The sequence below is a fragment of the Neodiprion pinetum genome, chromosome 5, assembly GCF_021155775.2.
Source record: "Neodiprion pinetum isolate iyNeoPine1 chromosome 5, iyNeoPine1.2, whole genome shotgun sequence".
Classification (NCBI taxonomy): Eukaryota; Metazoa; Arthropoda; class Insecta; order Hymenoptera; family Diprionidae; genus Neodiprion; species Neodiprion pinetum.
The window spans coordinates 5,885,195-5,910,490 of NC_060236.1; the positions used below are offsets into that span (position 1 = coordinate 5,885,195).

Here is a 25,296-nt window from a genome sequence, read left to right on the forward strand (position 1 = left end):
CGTCCGTGTGTGAATGAAATCGATTAAAAATGCGAGGGGCAGAAATAAGATGCTACCTATACTTTAAACGGAATGCCGCAATTGTACGTTGTTCTTTAATGTGGACCCCAGCCGATGGCTGAAATTATTTCTACACTCTGTAAAAGTAAAATGCCGAAGTGCAATACATATTTGTGATTTCAGACAGTACAATATTTGTTTTTCAATAATTCATGGCATATAATTGACTAAGCTCGGAAAAATATACATTAGTTACGAAGCCAACGGTCTTGTTTAATGAACAAGCATTTTGAATCATTGGATAACTGCTATAAACTACAATTGATGTGAATATTTTCGTGTTTTTTAACTTTCCGTTCTTCTTTTCTCGAGGAAGAAAAATAAAGGGGGGAATTATTATAATCACCCCGTGAATGAAAAGTTGAATTTTCATTAGATCTCATCATTTTAAGGTCTAAAAAATCTAGAGATTGTATATGTGTGTAACGAATTTTTGTTCTACGACATATCGATGGGAAACGAGCGGATTTAAATGATCTTGGTTTCAATCGACATAGCCCTTCTTAGCCTGCAACTGCCAAAATTTGAAATCGCTTTAGTCCAGCTGCTTGCGAGTTACTTGAATAACAATATCAAAAAAGAAGTAATAAAGATGATGCCTCGAGGACGGAACCACGAATTTTTATGACTTCGGCCTCAATCGACGCAGATTTTCGTGACGTTAACTTAGAACTGACTGAATTTTGGAATTGAACGGTAGTGTATTTTTTCAGTGATTTTAATGAGGAAATAAATATAATAAACAAACTTTTATCTCTTAAAGTCTTATGGGCTCAAAACATATCCCGGCCATAAATTTTTAAGTTGGCCTGATCAAAATCAACCAAATTGACCAATTTATCTTTACTGATATACAATTGATATATGCGTAATGTTTAGCGATTGGCTGTAGTGAATTCTTCCTTCCAATCTTGATGATTTTCAATGTGATTCATTTAGAATATTGACAAATGAAATCCAAAATAGAACTGTTTTGGATATATTTTTTTTCACCAATCTACGTCAAAATCAACGAGGCGTTGTAAATGACAAACTGATGCAATTACAGATTTTCCAATCCGATTGTCTTGATGCTGATGTAGATTTAAAAAATAAAAACGTTATTTCGACAGAAAAATTTCGATCTACACAGTTCGAAACTCGTTTGATAAAGCTCTTGGAAAAAAATACGCGAGGCATTGTGAATATAAACAATATGCCTCGCTCTCGTAATTTTTAAATTTATCAAACAAATACGACAAATTATTTCACTTGTTTTACATCATTTGAGCAAAGAATATCGCGTGCATGTCATTCAAGGTGTTTTCAATAATAAGCTTGTGTCAAAGGTATGAACAAGCTGTCAATATTCCACAGACAAGGAGTGGTTGTTGAACCTATTTTAATACAAAACAAAATGCAGAAAAGAAAAAAAATCGTAATAAAAAATGATCTTACTGGTAATACTTTTTTCCACAGCAAGTACATAAGACTGACGTAATGAGATATTCAGCATCAGTATACGTTCTAAAAAACGACCAAAATGGAGCGTTTCGCCGCAGTACTCTGTTTCTGCTTCGCGGCTCAAGGATCTTTCGCACAGATATGCGGTGAGTTTTGCTTACATCAAATAAAACAAAAGATTGAACATAATTCATATTCACGGCTGATCAGTATTTAACAAATTTTATTCTAGCCATTTGAATTGCAGAACCCGTTGACGTACTCGACACGACTGTTTTAGCAAGAACGTTTACAAAAGGCGCACTAAGCCTTCCTGTACCAACTTTGGAAGCAGATGATCACTTGGCCGGTATATTTCAGATTAATTATGCAGAAGCAGCCGGGGCCTACGGCCGGTCTTTAGTAATGAATGTTTACGAACAGGTATCGTATACTTGCATCTGTCGAATGTGTAAAATTTTATTCGTCGGTTGACAACGGCACGCGAGCGGGTCAGAATTTTGCATGTCAAACTTTAAGTTTTCAAGCTCTCGACGAAGAGCAAATCATAAGCAATTTGTTTTTCTTTGCTGTAGGTTTCCTCTTCGTAAATCGATGTTCGATAACTATGAGCTATCGCTGGTTCTGATTGAAGCATGACGTTCTTCGTAAATTGAAATTCGTTACAGCTTATCACACGGGTCAAATATATTATACATACATTTTTTATCGCAAAAATAGCGCTTTACTCGTGCGTATGTTAAAGTGTGTCACATGTTAATTGTGATCAAATAAACACGGTTCACTCCCAAAGTGAACAACATTCCGATTATCTTTCCATGCCCACAGGCGAAAATTCAGGGTAAGGTTCTAATAGACGTTATTAACGAGCTCGCCAACGAATGGCAGTGGTCGATTCAAATGATGGGCACGAATCAGGGTGTCGAGGGAGTCTGTAAAATCGAAGACGTCATGAATCGGATTGCGATGCAGTTTCAAGAATTCTTATCACTGTCACCTGGACCTGGAATTCCCGTGCAGCCGGTAAGCGATAGAAGCTGAATCTGAATAACGATACTTTCGTTAGTAATTCGTTAGAATCAATTAATACGCGAGGAATAGATGTTGGGATAATTTATGTCTACAACTCGTAACTAAAATGAGGCGTAACGACAACATCGTCCTCAAGTTTCCGTCGGTGTACGAAAAGCTAACTTTTTACGTTCGCAGATCACAGAACAATTCTGCGAAAGATTTAACGAGCAATTTAGGTTTACGTAAATGAATCCCGTTGCAGCCGCTGCCGCCCTTGCCGATGCCAAATCTACAGCTGAATCCTGTAGTGCGTCCATTGTCCCCCCATAGCCTGTTCGTGAACTACAACGCCACGTTGAACGAGATTTCCTCGAACATTTACGCGTATACGGGTTCGATATTTTTGGCAGGGTGGAATTCTGTATGGTCCTATTACGATATATACGGATTGGAAGTTCGCAACGAGGTAACTTGACCAGAATTGGCACATACGAGTTTTGGACGTCAGGCGTACGTCGCACTCTTAATGAAAGTTGGTACAACCGTTTCTGATCTTCATGTTTTCAGATCCTGAATGACAAGGTATTAGAGGTTTACAGACGAGTCGCATTGCAAATCAATATGGAATGCGATTTCATTAAGGATAAAGTCAACCCGGCCCTTTGGGAATCTTACAAGCTTGCTGCTGATCGCATAGAGGCGGAATGGAACGCTTACCAAGTCTACAAACATCAAGTAGCATGCGTAGCAGTCTTGTGAAGTACGTTGAAGGATAAACTTGGTTCTGTCTGCGTTGATAAGAACATTGTTAAACACTATCAGCATATGACTAAGGAAAAGTTAGTTTCCGGAACGGACTTGTCACTACAACTGTTTGCCAATAGTCCTTTCTTGTCAAAATACACGAGTAGAACCATGAACAATCATCAATTCACCCTTGAATTTCTCCCCCAACTTCCGATTCCTTGATTTCTGTACTCAAAACCGGCTTAATGTAACAATACCTGTCAAAAACTTATTGATTCTTAGACTCGATCGTTAATGAACGTGGTGCCTCGTACATTTGCCATCGCAAAAAAATTGGATAAAGTATCGCAAAATCGCTTAGGAAGCACATATTGGCACTGATAAAAAAGTTTTCGATTATTTTCAGAAGCCAGTATGTGAGAGGATGGACTTCTTGTAAACAGGATTTCCGACGAACCGCATCGTTTTTTTTTTGCCGTTTTTTCAATCTCCCTCGACCCCAGTAACAGAAAATAATGGTAATTCTGAGAAAAAAAAGCTACCTATTTCCGCAATTCTGTGAGAAATGTTGTGATTTTTTGGAGTACGACAAAAATAATAGAGGACAATTGATTAAATTATTTTATTATCAACAAAAGTATCTGACACCCTGCAGTACTGTGCGATAGTGCCTTACGCAAAAAGCGATGAGCTTTTCGGCTAACAACGGCCCCTTTTTTGGTCTATTCCGTTTTCATGGTAAGCGGTGGCTGTATGTTTTGTTACGTTTTCAAAGTAAATACAGTTGACAAGTTTATTTAGTTACGAAAATACATTTTATTCAGACGATACTGAATAAATAAAGGTACTCCGGTTGAAAAAATAAGTCAACTCACGTACAATTTGTGCGAAACGAAATAGGAATTTGAAATTTCCTCAGAAGTCATTCGGACTATATTGAACTAACGGCATGACGTTACGGAGTTGTTTTCCTTTCATGAACAATAACGATATCCACTACCGTTGAACAATGATACCTCAAAACCACGATGAAATGTTACACCAATAGTTTACGAAAATCTCGTAGCCTGCTCCAAACATAAGATCAGATAATTATAATTATAATTAACTTTTTCTATTATGCGAAGTATAAGATCGAATAGTCAACAATCAAAAAAACAAACTTCCGATCCAACCGTCCTCACCACGGACAAATATTTGAGAAAACGAAGCGAATATTGTCGAATAAATTTGGCATCTTTAGTTCATAACTTGTTTTATGAAGTTTTTGATGAGAACATGCGAAGCCTTTTTATTTAATAAGCGACACATCTCATTCTCGTAGTTTTTAAATTTATGTAAGGCTTATCATAAATTGTTTCAATACTTCGAGATCGTATGAGCAAAGAATATTGTACGCGTGTGTCATTCTCGATGTTTCGAACAATATGCTTGTTCAAACAATGTGAAAAATGTTGGAGAAAATATATACTTCTTAGGTGTTAGATAAAAAGCTGTCAATATTCCGAAGACAAAGAGTGTGGAGTCATTTTTAATAAAACAAAGAAAGCATTATGACAAAACAATTACCGCGGTAACGCTTGTGCTATGGCAGATATACTTAGGTATAGTTAAGGCTGACATGATTAAGTCAGCCTCAGCATCAGTATACATTCTCAAAAACGACCAAAACGGAGCGTTTTACCCTATTACTGTTTTTCTACTTTGCGGCTCAAAGATCTTTCGCACAGATACGTGGTGAGATCTGCTTATATCAAAGAGAAAAAAAAATTGGCGTTAATTCATATTCGCAACTGATCAGGTTTATCCTGCCAAGCTACTTATGTTAACGTTAAACGATTTTCATTCTATTTCAATTGCAAAACCCGTCAACTTAGTTGACGTGAATCTGCAAGTGCCAAGTTTGTACATGTTATAGTCGACTAAAAATCAAGCGACATGTATTTTTTTTTATCTGCCATTAAACACTTTAAGGGGGGTGAGACTACCATCCAAAGTAAGGGATTTCAAGTGGAAATTTGGCAGTGTTCTTCCTTTCCAGTTGAATTGGTTAAGAAATATTATGTTCTTGTGGGTGAAACTGCCAAATCACTCCTTGACATGCCTTACTTTGGTTTCACCCCCTTAAAGTGTTTAGCGCCAGATAAAAAAAAATACGTGTTGCTTAGTTTTTAGTCTACTATAACATATTACAAAACAAATCAAATCAGAGCGATCGACCTGGGATACGTTTAGTCTGCGATTCATGGTTTTATAATTGATGCATTCCATTGCATTTTTCCGCGCATAATGTTATTTTTTTTGCAGTCACGAGATTCAATGACGTGCCTTCGTAATATACCTACACTTGAAAGTAAGCTTGATTATCACGCAAAAGCTGAGAACAGTTTTTTTCTGTTTGCGTGCGTGGCTAGTCTCGTCATTTGTTCCTTCGGATATCTTAGAATATTACCAATTCAAGTGGTCATCTTGTAAAAGGAAATACATACCTTGCAGATATTGGGGAAAACAGAACTTGAGCTGGGACTGACGATCCAGTTAACTACTGACTCGTCGAGTTCGTCACAACTAGCAGCACTGTTTTTGCCATAGGATTTGGAATGGCCTGTCGTTCTGCAATGTTATTTTTCGGCACGCTTAGATCACAGTTTGACAATGAGATAAGTTAACCATGACTCACAAATTTCCTAGCTTACTTTTTACAGAGTTAAAACTTGCATCAAATCGCTACCACGTTTCACATTCTGGACTGACATTCTTAGACCGCAACTTTTCATCATTCACACTACCTGCAATGATGGGTAATTTTGCAACATTAGGCTTTGAGGTGGCAACAAATTGACTAAAATTTATTACAAACACTTACGATAAACATAATTCTGATTTGTATAAAAATAGGTAGGTGTAGGTACTTCGTATTGTAAATATTGGAATTCGTATTCACCGCCGCGTTATTGCCGATCAGACTTATCTTCGATTCATTTTATTCACTGGTGAACTTGGGCGCACGTTTTTCAACAAACGCCGTCATTCCTTCTTTTTGATCAGCCTGCAAAAGATAATTCACATATTTGTACATCATAAAATCGTTATCTCTAAACTGCTAGAGACTTTATGAATTTCTAATCACAAAGAGTGTCTGCTATTTGATCTAGTCACAGTGATAAGGATTTTAAAATACCGTAGCGAACGTTCCGTAGAAGAGCTTTTTCTCAAGCTGAAGTCCTTGCCGCAGCGTGGTTTCATATGCTGAAAAATATTATTTCATAAATCCCAGGTAAATCAGTATGTTTAGATAAAATATCTCGATACTAGGGGAAACTTGGAACGTGACGACATTTTGATAGAATATGAATCATGAGATTTCTAATCATCTACAGTTACACCCGTAGAATACACAGATTTATTTTCGGAACAACTTCAAAAATGATGCATGTCGAGCCACCAATTGTTACTACAGCTTTGAAACGACTTCACTATCCAAACGAGCGTATCAATCAACCGATGATATAATTACCAGCGTTGACAGATTCCTTTGCCATTGATACGATCAACGGAGAATGAGTGGATATTTTCTCTCCAAGCTTGATGGCCTCAGGCAATAGCTGCTCTGGAGGGAAAATTTTGCTGACCAGACCTGTGCACGTAAGAAAAATCGACACAAGTATTAGTCAGAACCTTATAAATGAGACAAACTAATGAATCAAATCTTTTGCATTACTTTTCCTAAAATAGGAAGATCAAAATTTGAGTAACAAACTTATAGATCAACCAACCGGCTTTCTCGGCCTCCTGAGCAGAGATCTGATTTCCGGTAAGTACCATTTCCATCGCTTTGCTCTTTCCTATTACCCTGATCAACCTCTGGGTACCACCTGCTCCTGGAATAGTACCAATAACAATTTCTGGTTGACCAAAGCGAGCTTTTTCCCCTGCATAAATGATGTCACACAACATGGCCAGTTCGCAGCCACCACCGAGCTGTAAAGTAAATTTTTTATGCGATATTTTGCAGCATTCTCAATTTACCAGATCAAAATAAAATTTTTACAGAAGAATTTAAGCGGAGCATTGCAGTTTTCTGTAGCTCGAAATTCGAAATTCAGATTCAGGTGATGCTATAAAAAATGGAAATATTGCGGCTCACGATTTTAGTCGTATCTAAACCATAAATTTATTTTCTCTTTCTACCTAGAGAGAGAGAGAAACTGGTGGCGGGTATGCATTTTGTCAAGAAAAAATCATGGAATACGTAATTTTTTGAATGAAAATCAAGTTTTTCTAGCCCAAATCTCATTCCCCTGCTATGTCACCAACGAAAAATCCAAATAACGTAATGTAGTTACGAGAATAAAATAACATTTTCTCTTATTTTTATTCGTGAAATTTATGCTGCTTATCGATTCTTGTCAATGATTGTGATATTGTTCGTATTTTTGGTGCTGTTTTTTTTCTTTCAATGTAAAAACCGACAGTGAGTTTCTTCACCACGTTTAATATATCAGTCCCCTGTCTTTAAATAAATTTAAGAAAACCTGATATCTCCAAATCGGAGGATTAAATGCTGCCATCTCACAATAGTTTTTCAAGTGGTGATGCCAGTCAATATTTTAGTCCTCTGATAAGCATTACTTTTCCAATTTTCATAATATTTTCATGTTTATTCAATAGTATGTAATTACCACTACAGTCCAAACTGAATTTAAGGTGATATAATTTAAGAGTAATTTAGTTGCAAATTATTCACAATTTTTGCGAAAGTCTCGATCCTTTGTAACAGATTATTGCAAGGGGCTGAGAATCTCACCGGGAAACTCACAATGCTGTACAACAAATCCATTTTCCGCAACTTGCTGACATATACGTTGTGAAAATTTTACTTCACAGTTATTATTATGAATAAGAAATTATAATGAAACACATGAAGTTGGTTAAGAAACGTATGCAAGAAAGACTGTTCAAGTCAACACACGTTAGATATCGGTTATAATGTGACAATAATTGTTTCGTTTTGAAAAAAATACAAACATCTTTGTTTTTTAATAAGAAATTTAAGAATTCTTTGATGTTCTGTTGTTTACTCCAATAAAATATTTGAAATATACTCCTGTACATTTTCTCCAGAAACCGTTAATAAACATGCAAATATTTCTTAATTTATCCTAGCCCTATCTGTGGCAATGATAACTAATTATCGTTTGCCATGAGAAGAACTAATTGCGTTTACTCAAATGAAAAAAAAAAATTAAAATAGGTGGATACTTTCTCTAAAGAATAATTCCACTTTCTGCAGAATCACAAATTTACTAAATTCAACGACTATGATAAGAATATAACATTGTACATCATTTAATTACTTACTGCGTAGCCGTTAACTGCGGCAATAATTGGCTTAGAAGCCTTTGAAATGTCTTCCCACCCTGCAAGCATCTTTGATTTTACAGTTTGAGCATATGAGCGATCCTTCATTTCCTTGATATCAGCGCCTGCGAATTATTCGGCAAAACATCAAAATACACATTTTGAAATAAGCTCTCCCGGCTGTAATCACATTCGAAATTAACTTCAAATTTGAAGACACTGACCTGCAGCGAAAGCCTTCTCGCTTCCCGTTATTACCACTGCACCAATACTGTCGTCGTTGTCAAACTTGGTTACGGCATCACCCAACTCATCTACAAGCTTGTCGCACAATGCATTTAAAGCTTTAGGACGGTTCAGAGTAATGACTGCAACGTTCTGCTTCTCTCCAACCTTTTCAGTTTTGATGAATTCATAGCTGGATGTTTGACCTGTAAACATACAAGTTAAAATTTAGCACTGAAGTCTCGAGTTTTGGTATTTGTGTATATCATGTAAAGTGGAATAATTATAAGCAGTGATCCGGTAGAAAGGAATATATTTCCCTACATTTGATAACTTGCTTAATTGCAGGACCTGATTTCTCAATAGCATGTAATGATTCAATGTTGCAATGCGCCGTATTAAAAATTAATTTCATTTAGTAGATGTTGAAATGGTGAAACTTGATGAAAGGATGAGTATGAGATTTTTCTCAAAGAAACGTTTTACGTTTAGATGGTATATTTTACAAATTTAGTAAATTTAAAAAAAAATCGCACGCGATATATACATAAGTCCATCCTAATTATTGAACAAAAAAAAAAAAAGAATATCCTCTGTCTGTGTAATAAACGTAGCTGAAAGAAAGACCCACACGTCGAGAATTACCATTGGTATCGACTTTAACGTCGGCGGTAAAGCTAGGAATATTTTCAAGTGGAACTTGAATGTCAAGTTCGGAGGTGTCCAGATCTTCGTGTTCAGTTTTCGGAGGATTGCCCCTATTTCGGTTAGACGATCGCATTGCCAGAACACTTCTCGTAGATCTGGTTTGCTTCAAAGTTAAAGGTTTGGGGCTCGACTTCCTCGAGTATTGGTGATCGAATTGCCTCTCATTGTCAATAGGAACTTGAGGTTCGATCACGTCATCCTTCACGTCCTCCTTCACGTTATCGAGCCTAGAATGCGCCGCGGATTGTTCACTAAGAACGGGTGAAACGGTCCGCGACTCGTCGTGATAATTGTGATCTAGATTAACGGCGTTTTGACCGTGATTGACGACCTCCCTTTCCCTCCCCAGTTCCATTTTCCTTTCGACGCGGTTCTCCTCGCCGCCCATAACGAAGCCCTCGATCTCGTTTCCGTTTGGCAGATTAATCCTGATCTTATACTGCACCATCCTGCCGACATCGAGCTTCGACTCATCGCTCACGAATCCAGAATTTTTGCCCGCAACGAGAATTCCAGAAGTACCCGATTCGTCCTTATCTACCGACTCTTTAGCCGCGCTAATCGAACTCGCGGTGACGTTCGAGTTCGCCGCGCGATCCAGGAGATATTCCGTCAAGTCGTAATCATCATCGACGCGCTGTTCGTCGACGATTTTATCCGCGACATTCTGCCGCCGCTTATTGTTAACCGGATTTATTTTGCTGTCGAATGCAGCTGGACCGTTCGCTTTCCAATGCGCGCTCTTCAGGTGGAGAAACATCGGTAGCAACAGCTTCTTCCCTTGGATCATATACGTGCAGTGTTTACACTTCCAAATGCTGCTACCCAGGGTAGTACCCCCTATGTGGTTGTCTCTTACAAAGCTCTTCATGACGCGATCGCGCATGCGCGAGCCCATGTTAGACGAGAGCCGCTGGACCGTAGGCAGAGACTCGATGTTGTCGACCATCATCCCCTTCTCCAACTGGTGTATCTGCTCGAGGTGCCGAATGAGCGAGGACGTTGTGTGCTTCTTGTTCTGTATCTCGTGTTGGCAAACTCTACATTTGGCCAGTGAACCGAGGCGGTCGAAGTAGTGCCATACGTACGATCTGTACGGCTTGTTGACTCTCCGTCGAGTCTTTGCCTTGATCAGCTGGTTTTTACTCGCCCGTTCGCGGCCAGCGGCAGTGGTCGATGCAGGCTGGCTCATCGCTGCTTTTTCGCGCGAGCTTTGACCGCCGGATGGTCCGTAAAACGTTCGATAATTTAAACGACTACTCAATTCGAAGAATCTACGCCTACTTTTGTATACGCTCCAGGAGAATAATTCCAGAGGGATAATCGCCCGGCGATACAACCGAACTGCGTTACAGCCTTCCAAGTTTCAACTGACTAATCGAACACTCGAGTTCCGCGGAGCTCAACACCTCCGACAACGAACGAGCGCCATTACGCGTGCTCGTTACACGTCCGTTTGCTCGGCGACGCCGCAGCTCTACTACGATCGCAGCCTTCAACCAGGAGCTCGAAAGGTCGCGCGGCGATCGCTCGATAAAGTCGCACTCTGCACGCACCGACGCTGCAGCGGCTGCAGCCAAATTTTCGACTGCGCGCGGCGACCCGAGCTCGCTAACAATAAAAGCAATTAGTTTAAACGATCGCAATGACTCTCATAAACTCGCTCCCTCGTCGGCTAACTGCAAGGGCATGAATCTTTCAACCAGCTTTTGATTACACCCGTGTATTATAGTTAATGTTTTGTTATCTTTTCACAGAGTTCATTACACCTCGTAAGCGAGCTTCGAGTAGATTCAGAGGTTCAGGGCCGGTTGTAATGTGATTGGTCAATTCTAATCAGAATCGTTGTTTCCGACTAATCTTTCGAGTTGGTTGAAGCTATGATTGGAAACTTCGGTCAATGTTAGAAATAATGTGACTTGTACACTTGAAAATCAATAGATAATACAGAATCAGATGTATTTTTACAACTCCATAAGGATTTCTACTGCGGCTTTGTCAAATTTTATACTACATTGTAAATCACGCAGTCTTACCACATTGGGTATCTTAATTGACCTGACAGGGCATAATATTGAAATTAACAAGGTGACATACGTATTGCATACACATGAACAAGAATAAGACGAGTCATGATTGGAATATGGCTTCCATAATATTGCTTTATTCGTTTAGAGTGAATTCCGAACTTTGAAAGAACTTTTAAATGCCGGGTAGAAACCTGCATAAGACAGATTAAGCAATATTCAGTGTAACTGCTACTTGCAGCACTATTTCTACGATTGTAAAGATTTTATAACTACGACGAATCAATTGATTAAATCGCGTAAACATGTGCAGATCATATGCACACAGCCTGATGCTTATTGTTAGTTTGAACGTCTTCAGAATAAGAAATTAGTTAGCAATTACTACACATCTTAAAGTTTGGACCAGTAAGAAATGCCTGACAATGATTAGTGGTTTAATCTTTTTTTTTTCGACAGCGTGAGTGAAAATCTTATGAATTATTATCGTTCCACGTCCCCACAAATAATCAACTCACTTCACAGCATTCAATTATAGGTCTATAACTGTAAGGGTTAGGAATGTTATCAAATGTCTGATAATCGACGATTTAGTTACTCACATGAATAAAATTTGGTTGATGTAAGCTGGGGTAAATTTCTAACAACTTGTGGCAATCGGCGGCCGAACAGAAGTCGTGTTACAGCTGAGGTGGTAGCCATTTTCCAGTATATCAGTCAGTCGCTAGCGCACGGGCATGCAAAGAGCGAATGAGCTGATACCGAGCCGGCTCAGAGTTCTGATTGTATTAGAATTACCGTTACGTAAAGAGCTATCACGGCTCTTACGAAACTCTATACTGACTGATAAGAACGCACCAATTGCGATACTCGGCTATTATACTCGATACTATCGCAAAACTGACAAACTACAAACCATTGTTACTGTTGTTGACGAACTTTATTGCGTTCTTGTCATCTTATTTAAATCAGATGCGATACACTCATTCAAGGCCTTATGTCATCCGTCGGTAAAACAGTTATAAACTTTCAATTTGTCCGATAAATCATAGATGTCAGTGAAGCCGGAATGGTTACCTTCCTGCTTTGAACGTTAAAATTCGTTTTGAGTTGTGCAAAAGATGATCGTGAGTAACAATTAGGTTACCGATTTCGTTGATGAATTTATGTACTAAATTCAAAAACAACCGGTGAACTAAAGCTCACGTTCAGTCATGGCAGAAGTTAGCAACGCTCAAATAATTGTAAGCACCTCAATATACTTATTGGCCCATGCGGACTTACACCGGGTTTTGTTCACGAAACAATCCTGATATATATTGCTATTTTGTCAAATATATTACTTACAGGCTATACCAGACGACGTTTGCAGAAGAGCAGGCCTGGCTGCGACCTGGATCGGCCAAAATAAAATCGGAGTTCACGCGTACAAGCATATTAATGCACACTCGAAAGGTGAGGTTACGTTTTTTAGCGGGTACCGCACAGAAACTGTTTTCTGCAACATCGATGACTCAGATGTATACGGTTTATTTTTTGTCTATAGTGAAAATGCTGATTAATATTTCCATCGGCTCGTTTGCAGATGTTCCAAGCAGTCTTGCACCCTGTGAGGTTAAAGTTCATTGCTTACGACAAGAAGTGATTTTGTTCGAGCCGGCGCTTCGCAAACTAGTCAATGAGAGCAATGGAGTGTTTCTTGCGATACAGAAAATTAAAAATTCCACTGAAGACCTTAGACCTGAGCTTTTGAAGTACAGCAAACACTACAGGTCCATATTAAGAGCCTGTGTAGAAAATCTGCAAGATGTTGTTGAAAAGTCAACGCCAGACAAAAAACCGACTTTTGAAAATTACTTGACTATTTTTTACAATGTCGAGTGTGTTTGGCACCTGACAGAGATCCTTTATGTTAATGTCGTCCCAGGTATTGCTAATAGCGCAGTCAAAATTAATTCAAACTTTTTTTATTTTGCAATTAATATTTATGACATAACTACATACATGCCCTAATTTCTTTGTAGGAGATGTGATACTTCCACAGCTGTTGGAGTGGGTGAGATTTCACTTTCCATCTAGAGAATTAATGGCCTCTAAAATACTTGCAAAGAAAAGTCTTGCTGCCGATTTGGATAATGTACAGTACTGGGAAGCAGCGATAGGATGCGCTTTGCACGGTAAACTCGATACCGTTCGTTCATTGTTAGCTATGCACAGCAAGGCAGATAATCCTGCTTTTGGCACTGCTGAAAATGCTATAAGGACAATGCCTGTTTACAATGTATATGGGGGATATTCTGTAAACGAATTTAACATGAGATGGAAGCATTGGCAATTTGACCTCTCTTCGCAAATTGAAAGCAAAACATTTTCTACAGACCGAAATTTAGAGTTACTAATGAGGGTGAGATTTCAATTTGTCTCCGGCTGGAAGCACAGATAAGAACATTAGTTTTTATTTTTGTGTTTTTTTTTTATCAACAGCTTATCGTTGGCGAAGAACTTGTTCTTTGGGAGTTTTCAAAATACACGGAAGCATGGTATGAGTTATTGGCTGCACGTTTATTTTACTCTGCGCCCTGTAGCAAACAGCCAGAACTTGCTAGACATGCAAATCATATTGCAGAAAAGTGGCGTGCAGGCAGGTATTTGGATCATGTAATCTTAGCTCTAATGGAAAGTGATTTGCATCAAGTAATCAAGGAAATTCAGCATATGAGCGACAATGGATGGTTTGCAGCACATCTGATCAACTTGTTGTACAACTGTGGAAGGCTAGACATCATAGACAAGCATCAAATAAAGTAAGTTTGACTTGATTTCTTATGGGATTACATTTATTTTCCAGGATACTTGTATTTGGTGATTTTCATACAAGGTACGTGAAATCCAATGGTAAAATAAAATTACGTTTTTTCAGTGTTACCTCACAGCTTCATGAATCATTGATATTAGATTATGCCAGTACTTTGATGGGTCATCATTCACTGTGGCAGTGTGGCGCTAGCTACTTTGAACACTGTCCTGCTCAAGGATTAACTAGATTGCAGGCATTGTTAGAGTCCATTCCACTGGGTAGTGAAGCACGAGTGAATAAAATTATCGAGATTGCTCGTCAAAAGCATATGACCAATGTTGGTACGTATAAAGAAAATAAACTCGCAATTTTCGCATTATTTCAGACCTCAATAAATTGAATAATCTTTCATGATATAATTTTAGTAACCAGCGTTTCCAAAATACAAGGAATGAAGTGTATTAGACAAGGACGGCTAGGAAATGCACTTGCCTGGGCATTAAAGGCACAAGATGGTGCGTTTGCTACTTTTATAGCGGACCAATTTCTAAAAAACTATGCCAAACACGGAGAACTCGAGTGTCAAGACCTTCTAGAGAATTTAGGAAGCTGTATGCTGATCAGCGACAGACTTACGTTTCTTGGTTTGTATAGTACTGTACAACAGTTGATTGTCTATCAAAGTTTTCGAAAACTACATCGAAAGCCAAATATCAAAATTTCGTCCTGTTTCAGGAAAGTATTGTGAATTTCATCAAACGTATGGACTAGGTGAATTTAAAGATGCTGCTGCCTTGCTGGTCTCGTTACTGGTCTCTAATTTAACTCCGAAATAGTAAGTGACTCAACTTGACTAATTTCTAATCCCCCTAACGGAAAAGTGTTTATGTGATTAATAAATTTGCAAATCGTTTCAGCTTCTGGTCGATTCTTCTAACGGATGCAATTCCGCTTCTGGAAGCAGAGGATGCTGTACTCTCATCTAAGGATACTTTCGAACTACTACAAACTGTTGAAGAACACGGCAACGATCCGAAATTTCAAGACAAAATCGACCTTTTCCGACTAGCAGCGGCAAGAAACTTGGCACGAGCGTTGAATATAGAAGGCTGCTTAGGGGATCATTGATATATATTCGTAACGACAAATCGAAAATGAAACCTGACAACTTATGTCGAAAACTCGGTTCTAAATAAATTTTATCATTAAATTCGGTCTGAGTAGTCAGATATTCATTTGTTGAAAGCAGGTATTTGACTCTTTAAACAAAGGTCAAAGGAAAACAATATCGGATATTTGCCGTCTATACAGCTGAGAGCTCAATCACTGCCATTTTTGAGATAAGCCTCAATAAATGCACGTGCGAAATAGGTACTCTCCCTGGATGTTCCAGTATTTTAGTTCATTTGTAAGATATAGTTTTGTAACATTATTTCATCGAATTTTAATTAAAGAAATGTTAAAAATGATACCATTCCCTGTCTGTATATCCTCATGCACCGTTATGTTGTGTGGATGTGTATTCAGTAGCTTGGCTGAGGTCAACCGCATCATAATTAATCCAAAATTAATGTAAATTCACACAAAGCAACTAGTACGTGAAGCTGTACTATACAAGGTTATTTTGGTTAGATGTACGAAGTAACCGTATGAAGCTCTGAGGTTTGCTCTTACGTAAAAAACACGTTTAACTCAAACGAAATTTTTCTGCAACTATATTCAGCGAAGTATTAATTACTTACTTATTTTTTTTTGAATTTGAATTATTTAATACGTAATTTATACCAGATATATGGTTTCATTTTTCCGGCGCAAGGTGGCCGATCGGGAAAGTGACATCATTGGTTAAAAAACTGCAATGTGGCGCCATCGTGGCTCCGTGAACGAAGACTTTTTAAGTAGTTGCACGACATGCTGCAAATTTGTGTAATCACCTGATGTGTACCTAGCAACAAACTTCATGTGCAGTGACAGCCTCCAATCCGACAACATGAAATAATTCTGCCAACTTTCTGTTAACTTTCGATAATTCTTGTGAGTGTTTACTTTTTCGTTATAAAGAAGCTTATGTATTACAAAATTTTAACAACATATAATAATGACAGGTGAACACTTGTTTATTTTTACACCGTTTTGTATTTCATGAATAGGTGATCATTGGCAGCCCTACAATATGTTTATTTATAGAAATAGGCATAGATATGAATATGTGAAATAATGTTGATGTAAGTTTAGACAGTTCACGAAAATTAATAACTTTGATTACTGGTTTGCAACATGTTATATCAGTAATGGTAGTAGTCTCATTCAATAATAAAAATTTTACAATGACCACAATACCTGATGTACATATTTTCGATATCAATTTATTTCCTAGTGTTCTCGATTAACAAATTCCGTAAGTAGTATTTTAATGTGTGTGGAGACCAACGAGTGGACCAAACTCTGCCATAAAAATGCAGGTATAAAAACTACATGATGTAACTTTTCACTGACGTTTCAAATATTCATTCCACAAGATATCACCTTTCTTATCGGTCACGTATTGTACTGTAGGAAGTGGTGTAATGACATCACACACAATGCTAACTATACTTGAAAGAAATGTTTACATCATAACACGATACTCGTAAAGAATTCGAATAATAATAAAAACAATCAACCATATCAAATTGATCACTGATATAAGTAAAAAAAAATTTTCACCGACATTTTTGTGTTTCATTACAGACATAACAATTGAAATTTCAAATTAAATTGAAAAGTATATCTGACGCAAACTCCAGTGGGGATGACAACTTACAGAGCTCTTTCATCATTTAGCGATTCCTGTTAAGATAGTAATGAGTGTGCCCTCAATGGTTTTTTACCGAAGGCTCTTTGGATTTAAATATTGGAAAATATTTGGCATAGGCGTTCGCATACTAGGAAATTCTACTGCTGTTGGGAATTGAAGAAGTGTTTAATCAAAGAAAAACGTGTTTCACAATAAATTAAGAATAATAAAAATTAATAAGCACCAAACTCGTCAGAGTTACTGACATCCAATATGACGTCGGCAACATCGACTACTTCAACAATGCCCATACTGGCAAAGGAAAGTTTTCCTACTTCTGCAATGGACTATGCTAGCATCAGGGGAAAGGTATTTTACCTTGTATAAAGAAAATGTTCAAATTCAAGATATCTTGATGTCGTACAGAGTTAATTTTGCTCAAACTTGCAGGATGTCCTTGTTAGTCCAACAGAGGATCAGTACGAATTGCTACTGAGACGACTAAGAGAAAGAATTCAGGATGGCGGAAGTGAGACGATATTTGACATCGGTGTTGGGGAAGGTGCGTCTTAGAAAATTTCTGTTTACTGCTTCCTTTACTTTCATAGAGGTCTTCATAAATACTCTCAAGCCATTTTTAAAAAGAAAATATGGTTGTCGGTAGTAAGAATACTAGAAACATTGTTAGTGTGCCCCGAAAAACATCTCTTCTTTCTCTGAACTATATACTGTTTTTCCGAGTAGATGGTTCTGAGAATGGTCTGAAAGAGGATGAGTACGATGCATCTGTGGCCACTCTGCAGTCTCTGGCAGCAACTTTGGAAGCAGACTGTGTTCTGCTGAGGCAACGAAAAGTGGATCTGGGACTCATAGGACAATATTTGGTCAGAAGACGCTTAGACCAACAAGATTTTCTTGAAATAAGGTATAAAAACAGTTGCCTCACTTCTCCTCATTTAAAATCATTCTTATGTAATGCCAACAGAGTTCCTGTCATTTTGCAGTAAATCAAACTTATTTCTCTGTCGATTTCTAAATGCTGAAAGTACTAAGAATATGTAGTACACAGCAATAGAATGATATTATACAGTTAATAAAATGATAAGCAGGTCAATGTATCATTAGAAATTCCAAAGTAAAATAAACAGGGATGACAAATGATTAAAATTACAGAGTTGCTGTTGTTGGCAACGTAGATGCTGGAAAGTCGACCCTATTGGGTGTCCTAACTCATGGTGAGCTCGATAATGGACGAGGGTTGGCAAGGCAAAAGTTGTTTCGTCACAAGCACGAAGCTGAAACTGGAAGGACAAGTTCTGTTGGAAATGACATTCTTGGTTTTGATAGCATTGGTACGTAAACTTCAACTTTATACTTATTCGACTGAGCATTGATTTTCAAATGTGTGTGTAGGAAATGTCGTGAACAAACCAGAACATGGTTCCCTAGACTGGGTCAAGATCTGCGAAAAGTCTTCCAAAGTCATCACGTTTATTGACCTCGCTGGACACGAGCGTTATCTTAAAACTACAGTTTTTGGCATGACTGGGCATGCACCTGACTTTGGTGAGTAAACTATCGATTACAAAAATACCTACATTCAAATACATACATAGTAATATCGAAATGAAATCAAATATTGGTATTAGTCGGTTAGACAACACCGAATTGAAATTATACAGCATTAATAGATTTAGTTCAACATTGTTATAAAATTCTAAAATTTTATCATGTCCATTTTGAAAAGGTATGCTGATGGTTGGTGCCAACGCAGGCATCGTTGGCATGACTAAGGAGCACTTAGGTCTGGCTCTAGCATTATCTGTCCCAGTATTTGTAGTGGTGACAAAAATTGACATGTGCCCACCGAATGTACTGCAGGAAAATTTACGACTACTAGTTCGTATCCTAAAATCACCAGGATGCAGAAAAGTTCCAGTTATGGTAAAGTGCCAGGATGACGTAGTCATCAGTGCTACTAATTTCGTGTCCGAAAGGTATTGGCAAAGTTACTGCATGTCACCTAAGAGTTTTGAAAAACAAAATTTTTAAAATCTGCCAGGAACGCAAATGTTGTTTTGTTTTATTATCCAAACAGGCTGTGCCCCATTTTTCAAGTGTCAAATGTAAACGGTGAGAATCTTCACCTTCTCAAAATGTTTCTCAATTTGTTAACTGCTCGAATGACCAGTCATGACGACGAGCCAGCGGAGTTTCAAATAGATGACACATATTCTGTTCCCGTGAGTATAACGGACTTCAAATATACTCAACATAATAAAACACTCAAATATAACGAGTCAAATTCCAACTGTACAAACATTGATAACTTTGTTGTTTTCAGGGTGTTGGAACAGTCGTTTCAGGAACGACTCTCAAAGGCGTAATTAAGCTAAATGATACTTTGTTGTTGGGACCAGATCCATTGGGATACTTCATACCAATCGCTGTAAAAAGTATTCATAGAAAGAGAATGCCGGTCCGTGAAGTACGTGGAGGTCAAACAGCAAGTTTTGCCTTGAAAAAAATCAAAAGATCCCAAATTCGTAAGGGAATGGTAATGGTTTCACCTCTACTGAATCCCCAAGCTTGTTGGGAATTCGAGGGTGAAATTTTGGTACTACATCACCCTACTACTATCAGCTCAAGATATCAGGCTATGGGTATGTTGTATCGTAAATAATCTACTCTTGACATTACCACAAGACCTTAGTTCGTATACAGTGAAACTTGTCTTAACGGACACCTCTTTATAACAGACAAGTTAGAAATCCCTCACAGAAATGCATCCTTTTATTGGAAAATATACCTTCTAATAACGGATGCAGACACTACCGGGAATGCATTTTTCCATGAAAAGACTTCTGAGTGGCGGACACTTTATTTTCAGTTTGTTCATTGTTTTCCGAACTCTTGGTTGTTGATGTGCCGTCGCGCACGCTGAAGCTTGCTACATGTTTACCTTTAACGAAATCGTTCTTTCATAAGTTAACAAACTATATGTTTTATTATAAAAAAAATGTTTTTTTCGATTGTTACAGCGTATGTATTCTGAATACTTACATTCATCTATTCATTTATGTACCTTGGTCCGTTGAAATATTACATGTTTATACAGGTTTATACATATTTGTGTAATAAAAAATGAACCATTTTCTGAATAACATACACTTTTTAATAGCGGATAGTATTTCCGGTCCCAGTGTCCGCTATCGAGAAGTTTCACTGTAAACACTTCAGGAGATAGGTAGTAATAAATCATTGTAAGAATCTTTATTTTTTTTTGTTGCAGTGCATTGCGGCAGCATAAGACAAACAGCTTCCATTCTAACAATGTCGCAAGACTGTCTCAGAACAGGAGATAAAGCTCTGGTGCACTTTAAATTTATTAAACATCCTGAGTATATAAAACCAGGGCAACGTATGGTCTTCAGGGAAGGGCGAACAAAAGCCGTTGGCAATGTTTTACGACTCATACCCCACTCTGGACCTACTGGTTCGCAAACAATGAGGGGCAATAAGCCTAACAAAGTACAGCAGAGTCGTCAGAATGGCTCTGCAATGATGCCTCTTACACAAGTAAGCTGATAAAGCTATTTCTCAGAAAATTTACTCGAATAGATCTTACCACAATTTAGCTGGTTTTATTTCCATTCTCGACAATGAACTTTTAGATGCCAGATGTAGCAGACCAAAATTCACCCTTCGAAGTGTCTGCTGATAAGCGCGAAAATATGCCACAAAGATCGGGCTCTGGCGGCAAAAAGGGACGAGGCCGAAGAGGGGGACGAGGACGACCCCACAACGCGACAAGCGGAAATGTACAACCTTTATCTGAACAAAACCCTCCAGCCAAAGTTTAAAGAAAATTTGTGTACAAAGTATAAATAATTCCTTAGCAATATTACCATGTGATGTAATAGAGCAATGATAACAAAATTTTATTCTTTTTTATAAGTACCAGTGCTGCTTGAAATTTGAAAATTTTCTTCTGATAAATTTTGGTAAAAATTTGATAGCAGCCTAGACATTCACGATATTTTTTTTGTTTGATATCAATACAATATTAATCAATGAAACGTTTATTCACAGACTGATTTCATCATTCTTTTTCACAAAGCGTTGTGTTAATTGATTTGACTCTGATTTAACCGAGAATATAACAAAACAGTTAGGAATTGACTCAATATGACTTCTAAAATAGGACAAAAAGAAGTGAATAAAATTTATAAACTGTATCTTAATTTTCGCTCTGTTTTTTAAAGCTTGCTTTTCCTTTCCCATAGCAGCACTAGTTAGAACTTTCTTTCAAGGTCAAAGGGACTGTTACAATTTAACATTTCATATCACATACTTATATACATATAAATATGTATTTAAAATCCGAACACAAAAAAGTTTGAAATATTCGAGGCACATGTAGCAAAATTTTAGTAATTATATTCCAGTTTTGTCATATTAAAGATATACATTACATATCTACTTTTTTTGAATAGACTATCTGTATGCAAAATTTTTCCAACAGATATAAAATTGCAATCCGCATTGTTTATCAAACGAAAACACAGTCTTACAACTGCGTGTTTCTCAGTTTAAAATCTAAGAATAACATACTCCGAACCTATCCAGGAAAAAGACACCCCATCTCTGTAAACCATCTATAGTGTTCCACTCGATCATTGAATCGATATATTAGTTCGTTTTGTTGTACTGAGCAGTTTCTTACATAGTTCCATTACTCCTAAAAAATAATTTTTAATTGACGAATTTCAGGAAAGTATGTTTGTGTTTTCCAGACATGTTACGCAAACAGTTGAGGTGAGAGTAAAATCTGTATATATATTTTTTGACATTTCCAGACATTGGCTGAATTACGTCGAAAGTATATCCGTGAATAATATGTATTGATTTCACATCTCCTTTACTGCTATAGCATCATTAGATATGGGGTGAAAACAGCTGTTTTTGGTATCAATGCAGGCTTCAATTACTTTTTTCTGTTCACTGTAAGTTACTTCTTTTGCGCTTGTCCTGACTGTATAATTTAAAGATGAAACTGTGTTTCTGTATGTATATTACACATGTAAGGGCTATGAGTTTAATACTTTGTAATTCATTGTACTATTTTTCAAATGATTGAATAGGTGGTCGAGAATGCTTGTTAGACAGATGATTTTCTTTGACTGATTATGATGTTAATATTAATATTACTATATAGATAGTATAAATTTTAGAAGATAAGATTGATCTATGGGTTGGATTTCTAATGTTGATTCTTTGTGAAAGTATTCAATATTCATATAAAGTATTAACAATAATCACGTGTGCTACATTAGGTTTCATCTGCCCAATTTGTTACAACGGATAAAACTCTAAGAATACTGTAAACGTACGTGCTGTATTATGCAACTTATAATTTCGATACTTTATCGAACTAACAAGATAATTTTCAAAGAAGTTGATTTTCATGTTCAGTGAAACTGGACTGATCTTAATACTCGTAATTCTGGTGTTTTTCTTGTTGTAATATCAAATAAATGCCGTATAATACAATCTGAAATTGGAAATAACTTCTCTTTTTACATCGTAGTTCACTGGTGACTTATATTTCCTATATTTTGTGGCAGAATAAACCTTGCTGGATTTAAAAAAAGAATTTTTTTTCACAGCTGGTTAATTTCTGCAAGAGGCTTTAGTAAAGTTTGAGACAAATATACAAATATGATGCAAATTCACTTTTATATGAGTAAAATTACATTGGATAATCCAAACGGATTATAAATGTTGTAATCTAGTCTAAAAACAATTAAATTTGAAACATTTTCCACAAACTACAAAGTCTGCTCACAATTGGCTGTAGATACTATCAACGCAATATAAAAAGTTAATTTAGTTGGTAAGCCAATTGATGCCAAATGATATTGAAGAATTCACAAGTATGCTTATTATTTTGTAGGTTTCTCTAAAAATTTCACTTACAAATTTGTATGTATTTTTGTGGGTACACGTTTGTCGCTGCCTCTGCCGTATATAAACGTCGGATGCATATAGGTAAAGTGTAAGAAAATTAAGAATAACAAGTGATTTATGAATAATGTAGAACAAACTAAAAGTCGAGCAGCAGGTTTGGGTATACTAGTTATAAGAAGGATACATATTCTAAGAGCACTCAGTCCTCCAAATGAAAGTAAACATAGGAAAAAGAAGGCGTTACTTTCTTCTTGATATATCATAAGGCTCAGAATTAACGTTATGAGATGAGAATACAAGGCATAGCCCAACAACCCAACTAAATCCCAGAATACCATACTTGCGCGTGCCAATTTACATAGCACAAAACCTAGACAGGGATTCACAACAATATATAGCAGCACTGAAGTTACAGGAGCCATAGTTAAATCTGTAGCCGACGGCTCTTTAATCCTATATCCGTAATGTAGAATTGCAATTAAAATTAAGACTGCTAGGAGGGGTCCTACTAGATCTATATTTTCAATTCTAAATTTCTTGTTACAAGGAGGTCCGAGGGAAGCTATAATCCGTCTTCCAATATCGTAGGGTGTAACTTTCATGTAACGATTGACAAACGAAACATGGCCATCAACTTTAACGCAATATTGTTTGGAATCTGTAGGCACCAATATAACGGCTGATCCTTTGTACGCCATGGTAAACCGATGGGAAATATTAAACTATTAAATCTAATTCACAATTCAGAAAAAAAAAAAACTGATTCATCGAAGTCTTTGAGATGGATAACTAATCGCAGGAGAGTAATTTGGTTACGTTAGAATATATGTTATTTAGATTGTTTCTTTTCCTGATCCTTCTTAGCGTCTGCAATTCCTTCTTTGAGATTAGATGAGAAACGCGATAATAAACTTGCCCATTGCTTGCCAAGCTCCTGTGGACTGGATGGTATACCGTGCTGGGAAGAACGTTGCATAAAATAAACAACCAGCTGAGCAGCTCGTCTTATAGGTTTTGAATCTGCTAATTTGTTGATGAGCTGTTCGTTGTTGGCCAAGTATCGCATAAGAAAACGCAGAACCATAATGAATTATAGTATGAAAGTCTAATTATTTATACTTTGGGTACGTCGAATGTGCACATATTACGATACTTGAGTAGTAGTTCTCGCTTCAACTTGAGCTGCCTGCGAAGTGTTTCTAGCTTCTGTAATTGCTCCTCTTTGCTATATTCTATCCCAGGCAATTTTTTTATCTAAAAGCAATGGGTTTCGGTTTATTAAATTACAGAGAACGAATATTTAGTCATGCTAAGCATGATTATCGTCGAGTATACACACCTGTGATCGTGCAGAGTCCAATTTTTTTTGTAAATCTAGTATTTTGTGACTCGTATCCTGAGAGTCCTTAGCTTTTTGGGTGTTGTCATGAGGATCTTTTTCCACGCTATGTGGAACAAATCAAAATTTTGTTGCATTACATAACTAGTTTGATGAGACAAATTAGCTGTACATTTAATAAGGTAAATTCTTGTTCATACGTGATCCTGTAAAACTCCAACGTCACGATCTAATGTTCGCAGAGCAAGTGAATAAAATTAGAATATCAATTTGAGAAATTGAGCAATCATGTACCTTGTGTTAATAATTTTGATACGCAATCATATGAGCTATAAATAATTTGACAAACGTGGCAGACAATGGGGAGTGCTTTCGCAACTTTCTATCTATAATAACTGGAAAAAATGGAGTACTATTTTTGGCATGTCAATTTCAAAGGGTATTGCTAGTGTTAACAAGAAAATAAATTAAACCCACATACCTTCGGATTATTTCGTAAACAAGCGGTAGAATTTCTATGTCTAGATCGTCGACTGTGAACTGACTTCGAGCAGGCGCTTCCTCTGCTATCTCAACAACTTCCATCATATTTTCACCGCAATTTTTTTCGGCATCTTCTGCTTTTTCGACACTAATTTTTTCTTCTTTCGTAGTCAGTTTAAATGAATTTATCTACACACGTTCTTTATCACGCGAACTGGTCGTTCAAAGCATTTAGCACACCACGAAGGTTTGACAAAATTTTACGGTACTGTCAGAAACAGAAGCCGGAAAAATCAAGTTTTGTAGATGGAGCGATGGCAAGGAGCTTAACATCTAGCTTGTAAAG

At 37.2% G+C, this 25,296-nt stretch overlaps 6 protein-coding genes across 11 annotated transcripts in view; 3 read left to right on the forward strand and 3 right to left on the reverse strand.

The window, feature by feature from the left end:
* Positions 1 to 1,498: 1,498 nt before the first annotated feature.
* On the forward strand, positions 1,499 to 4,426 carry LOC124218871 (uncharacterized). 2 transcript variants are annotated; one of them, XM_046625762.2, is made up of 6 exons: positions 1,499 to 1,649; positions 1,751 to 1,926; positions 2,332 to 2,526; positions 2,780 to 2,983; positions 3,085 to 3,277; positions 3,671 to 4,426. In XM_046625762.2, the coding sequence occupies exons 1-5, from the start codon at positions 1,583 to 1,585 to the stop codon at positions 3,274 to 3,276; spliced, it is 834 nt and encodes a 277-aa protein (XP_046481718.1). In that variant the 5' UTR covers positions 1,499 to 1,582; the 3' UTR covers position 3,277; positions 3,671 to 4,426. The 2 variants fall into 2 exon arrangements, with proteins under 2 accessions (XP_046481718.1, XP_046481717.1); XM_046625761.2 differs by lacking the exon at positions 3,671 to 4,426 and having other exon boundaries at positions 3,085 to 3,440.
* A 1,659-nt stretch (positions 4,427 to 6,085) lies between these two features.
* Echs1 (Enoyl-CoA hydratase, short chain 1) overlaps positions 6,086 to 25,296 on the reverse strand; it is a 32,900-nt gene continuing 13,689 nt past the window's right edge. Inside the window, exons 1-7 of one of the 3 annotated variants that reach the window (XM_046625742.2) lie at positions 12,188 to 12,491; positions 8,850 to 9,056; positions 8,626 to 8,750; positions 7,041 to 7,245; positions 6,782 to 6,901; positions 6,446 to 6,513; positions 6,086 to 6,313 (exon numbers count right to left, since the gene is read on the reverse strand). In XM_046625742.2, coding sequence (XP_046481698.1) covers positions 6,248 to 6,313; positions 6,446 to 6,513; positions 6,782 to 6,901; positions 7,041 to 7,245; positions 8,626 to 8,750; positions 8,850 to 9,056; positions 12,188 to 12,287 — 891 coding nt within the window. In that variant the 5' untranslated portion in view covers positions 12,288 to 12,491 and the 3' untranslated portion in view covers positions 6,086 to 6,247. Of the gene's footprint in view, positions 6,314 to 6,445; positions 6,514 to 6,781; positions 6,902 to 7,040; positions 7,246 to 8,625; positions 8,751 to 8,849; positions 9,057 to 9,495; positions 10,988 to 12,187; positions 12,492 to 25,296 lie in introns of those variants that run through there. The other 2 variants (XM_046625741.2, XM_069136729.1) reach the window with 2 other exon arrangements.
* On the forward strand, positions 12,673 to 15,784 carry Nup75 (nuclear pore complex protein Nup75). 2 transcript variants are annotated; one of them, XM_046625743.2, is made up of 9 exons: positions 12,673 to 12,829; positions 12,935 to 13,040; positions 13,171 to 13,512; positions 13,610 to 13,989; positions 14,070 to 14,389; positions 14,506 to 14,723; positions 14,808 to 15,035; positions 15,118 to 15,217; positions 15,300 to 15,784. In XM_046625743.2, the coding sequence occupies exons 1-9, from the start codon at positions 12,800 to 12,802 to the stop codon at positions 15,508 to 15,510; spliced, it is 1,935 nt and encodes a 644-aa protein (XP_046481699.1). In that variant the 5' UTR covers positions 12,673 to 12,799; the 3' UTR covers positions 15,511 to 15,784. The 2 variants fall into 2 exon arrangements, with proteins under 2 accessions (XP_046481699.1, XP_068992831.1); XM_069136730.1 differs by having other exon boundaries at positions 14,808 to 15,026; positions 15,300 to 15,781.
* On the forward strand, positions 16,266 to 21,402 carry GTPBP1 (GTP-binding protein 1). Of its 2 annotated transcripts, none has more exons than XM_046625744.1 (11): positions 16,266 to 16,416; positions 17,113 to 17,527; positions 17,609 to 17,720; positions 17,903 to 18,083; positions 18,332 to 18,510; positions 18,572 to 18,724; positions 18,906 to 19,155; positions 19,257 to 19,401; positions 19,503 to 19,821; positions 20,451 to 20,737; positions 20,833 to 21,402. In XM_046625744.1, the coding sequence occupies exons 2-11, from the start codon at positions 17,432 to 17,434 to the stop codon at positions 21,019 to 21,021; spliced, it is 1,911 nt and encodes a 636-aa protein (XP_046481700.1). In that variant the 5' UTR covers positions 16,266 to 16,416; positions 17,113 to 17,431; the 3' UTR covers positions 21,022 to 21,402. The 2 variants fall into 2 exon arrangements, with proteins under 2 accessions (XP_046481700.1, XP_046481703.1); XM_046625747.2 differs by lacking the exon at positions 16,266 to 16,416 and adding an exon at positions 16,531 to 16,844.
* LOC124218873 (protein YIPF3-like) lies at positions 19,283 to 23,970 on the reverse strand. The gene has a single exon (XM_046625766.2). The coding sequence runs from the start codon at positions 23,824 to 23,826 to the stop codon at positions 23,134 to 23,136; it is 693 nt and encodes a 230-aa protein (XP_046481722.1). The 5' UTR covers positions 23,827 to 23,970; the 3' UTR covers positions 19,283 to 23,133.
* On the reverse strand, positions 24,093 to 25,247 carry MED9 (mediator complex subunit 9). Its single transcript, XM_046625768.2, has 3 exons — positions 24,949 to 25,247; positions 24,468 to 24,573; positions 24,093 to 24,382 (listed from the first exon to the last, which is right to left on the reverse strand). Exons 1-3 carry the CDS (start codon positions 25,053 to 25,055, stop codon positions 24,242 to 24,244), a joined length of 354 nt encoding a protein of 117 aa, XP_046481724.1. The 5' UTR covers positions 25,056 to 25,247; the 3' UTR covers positions 24,093 to 24,241.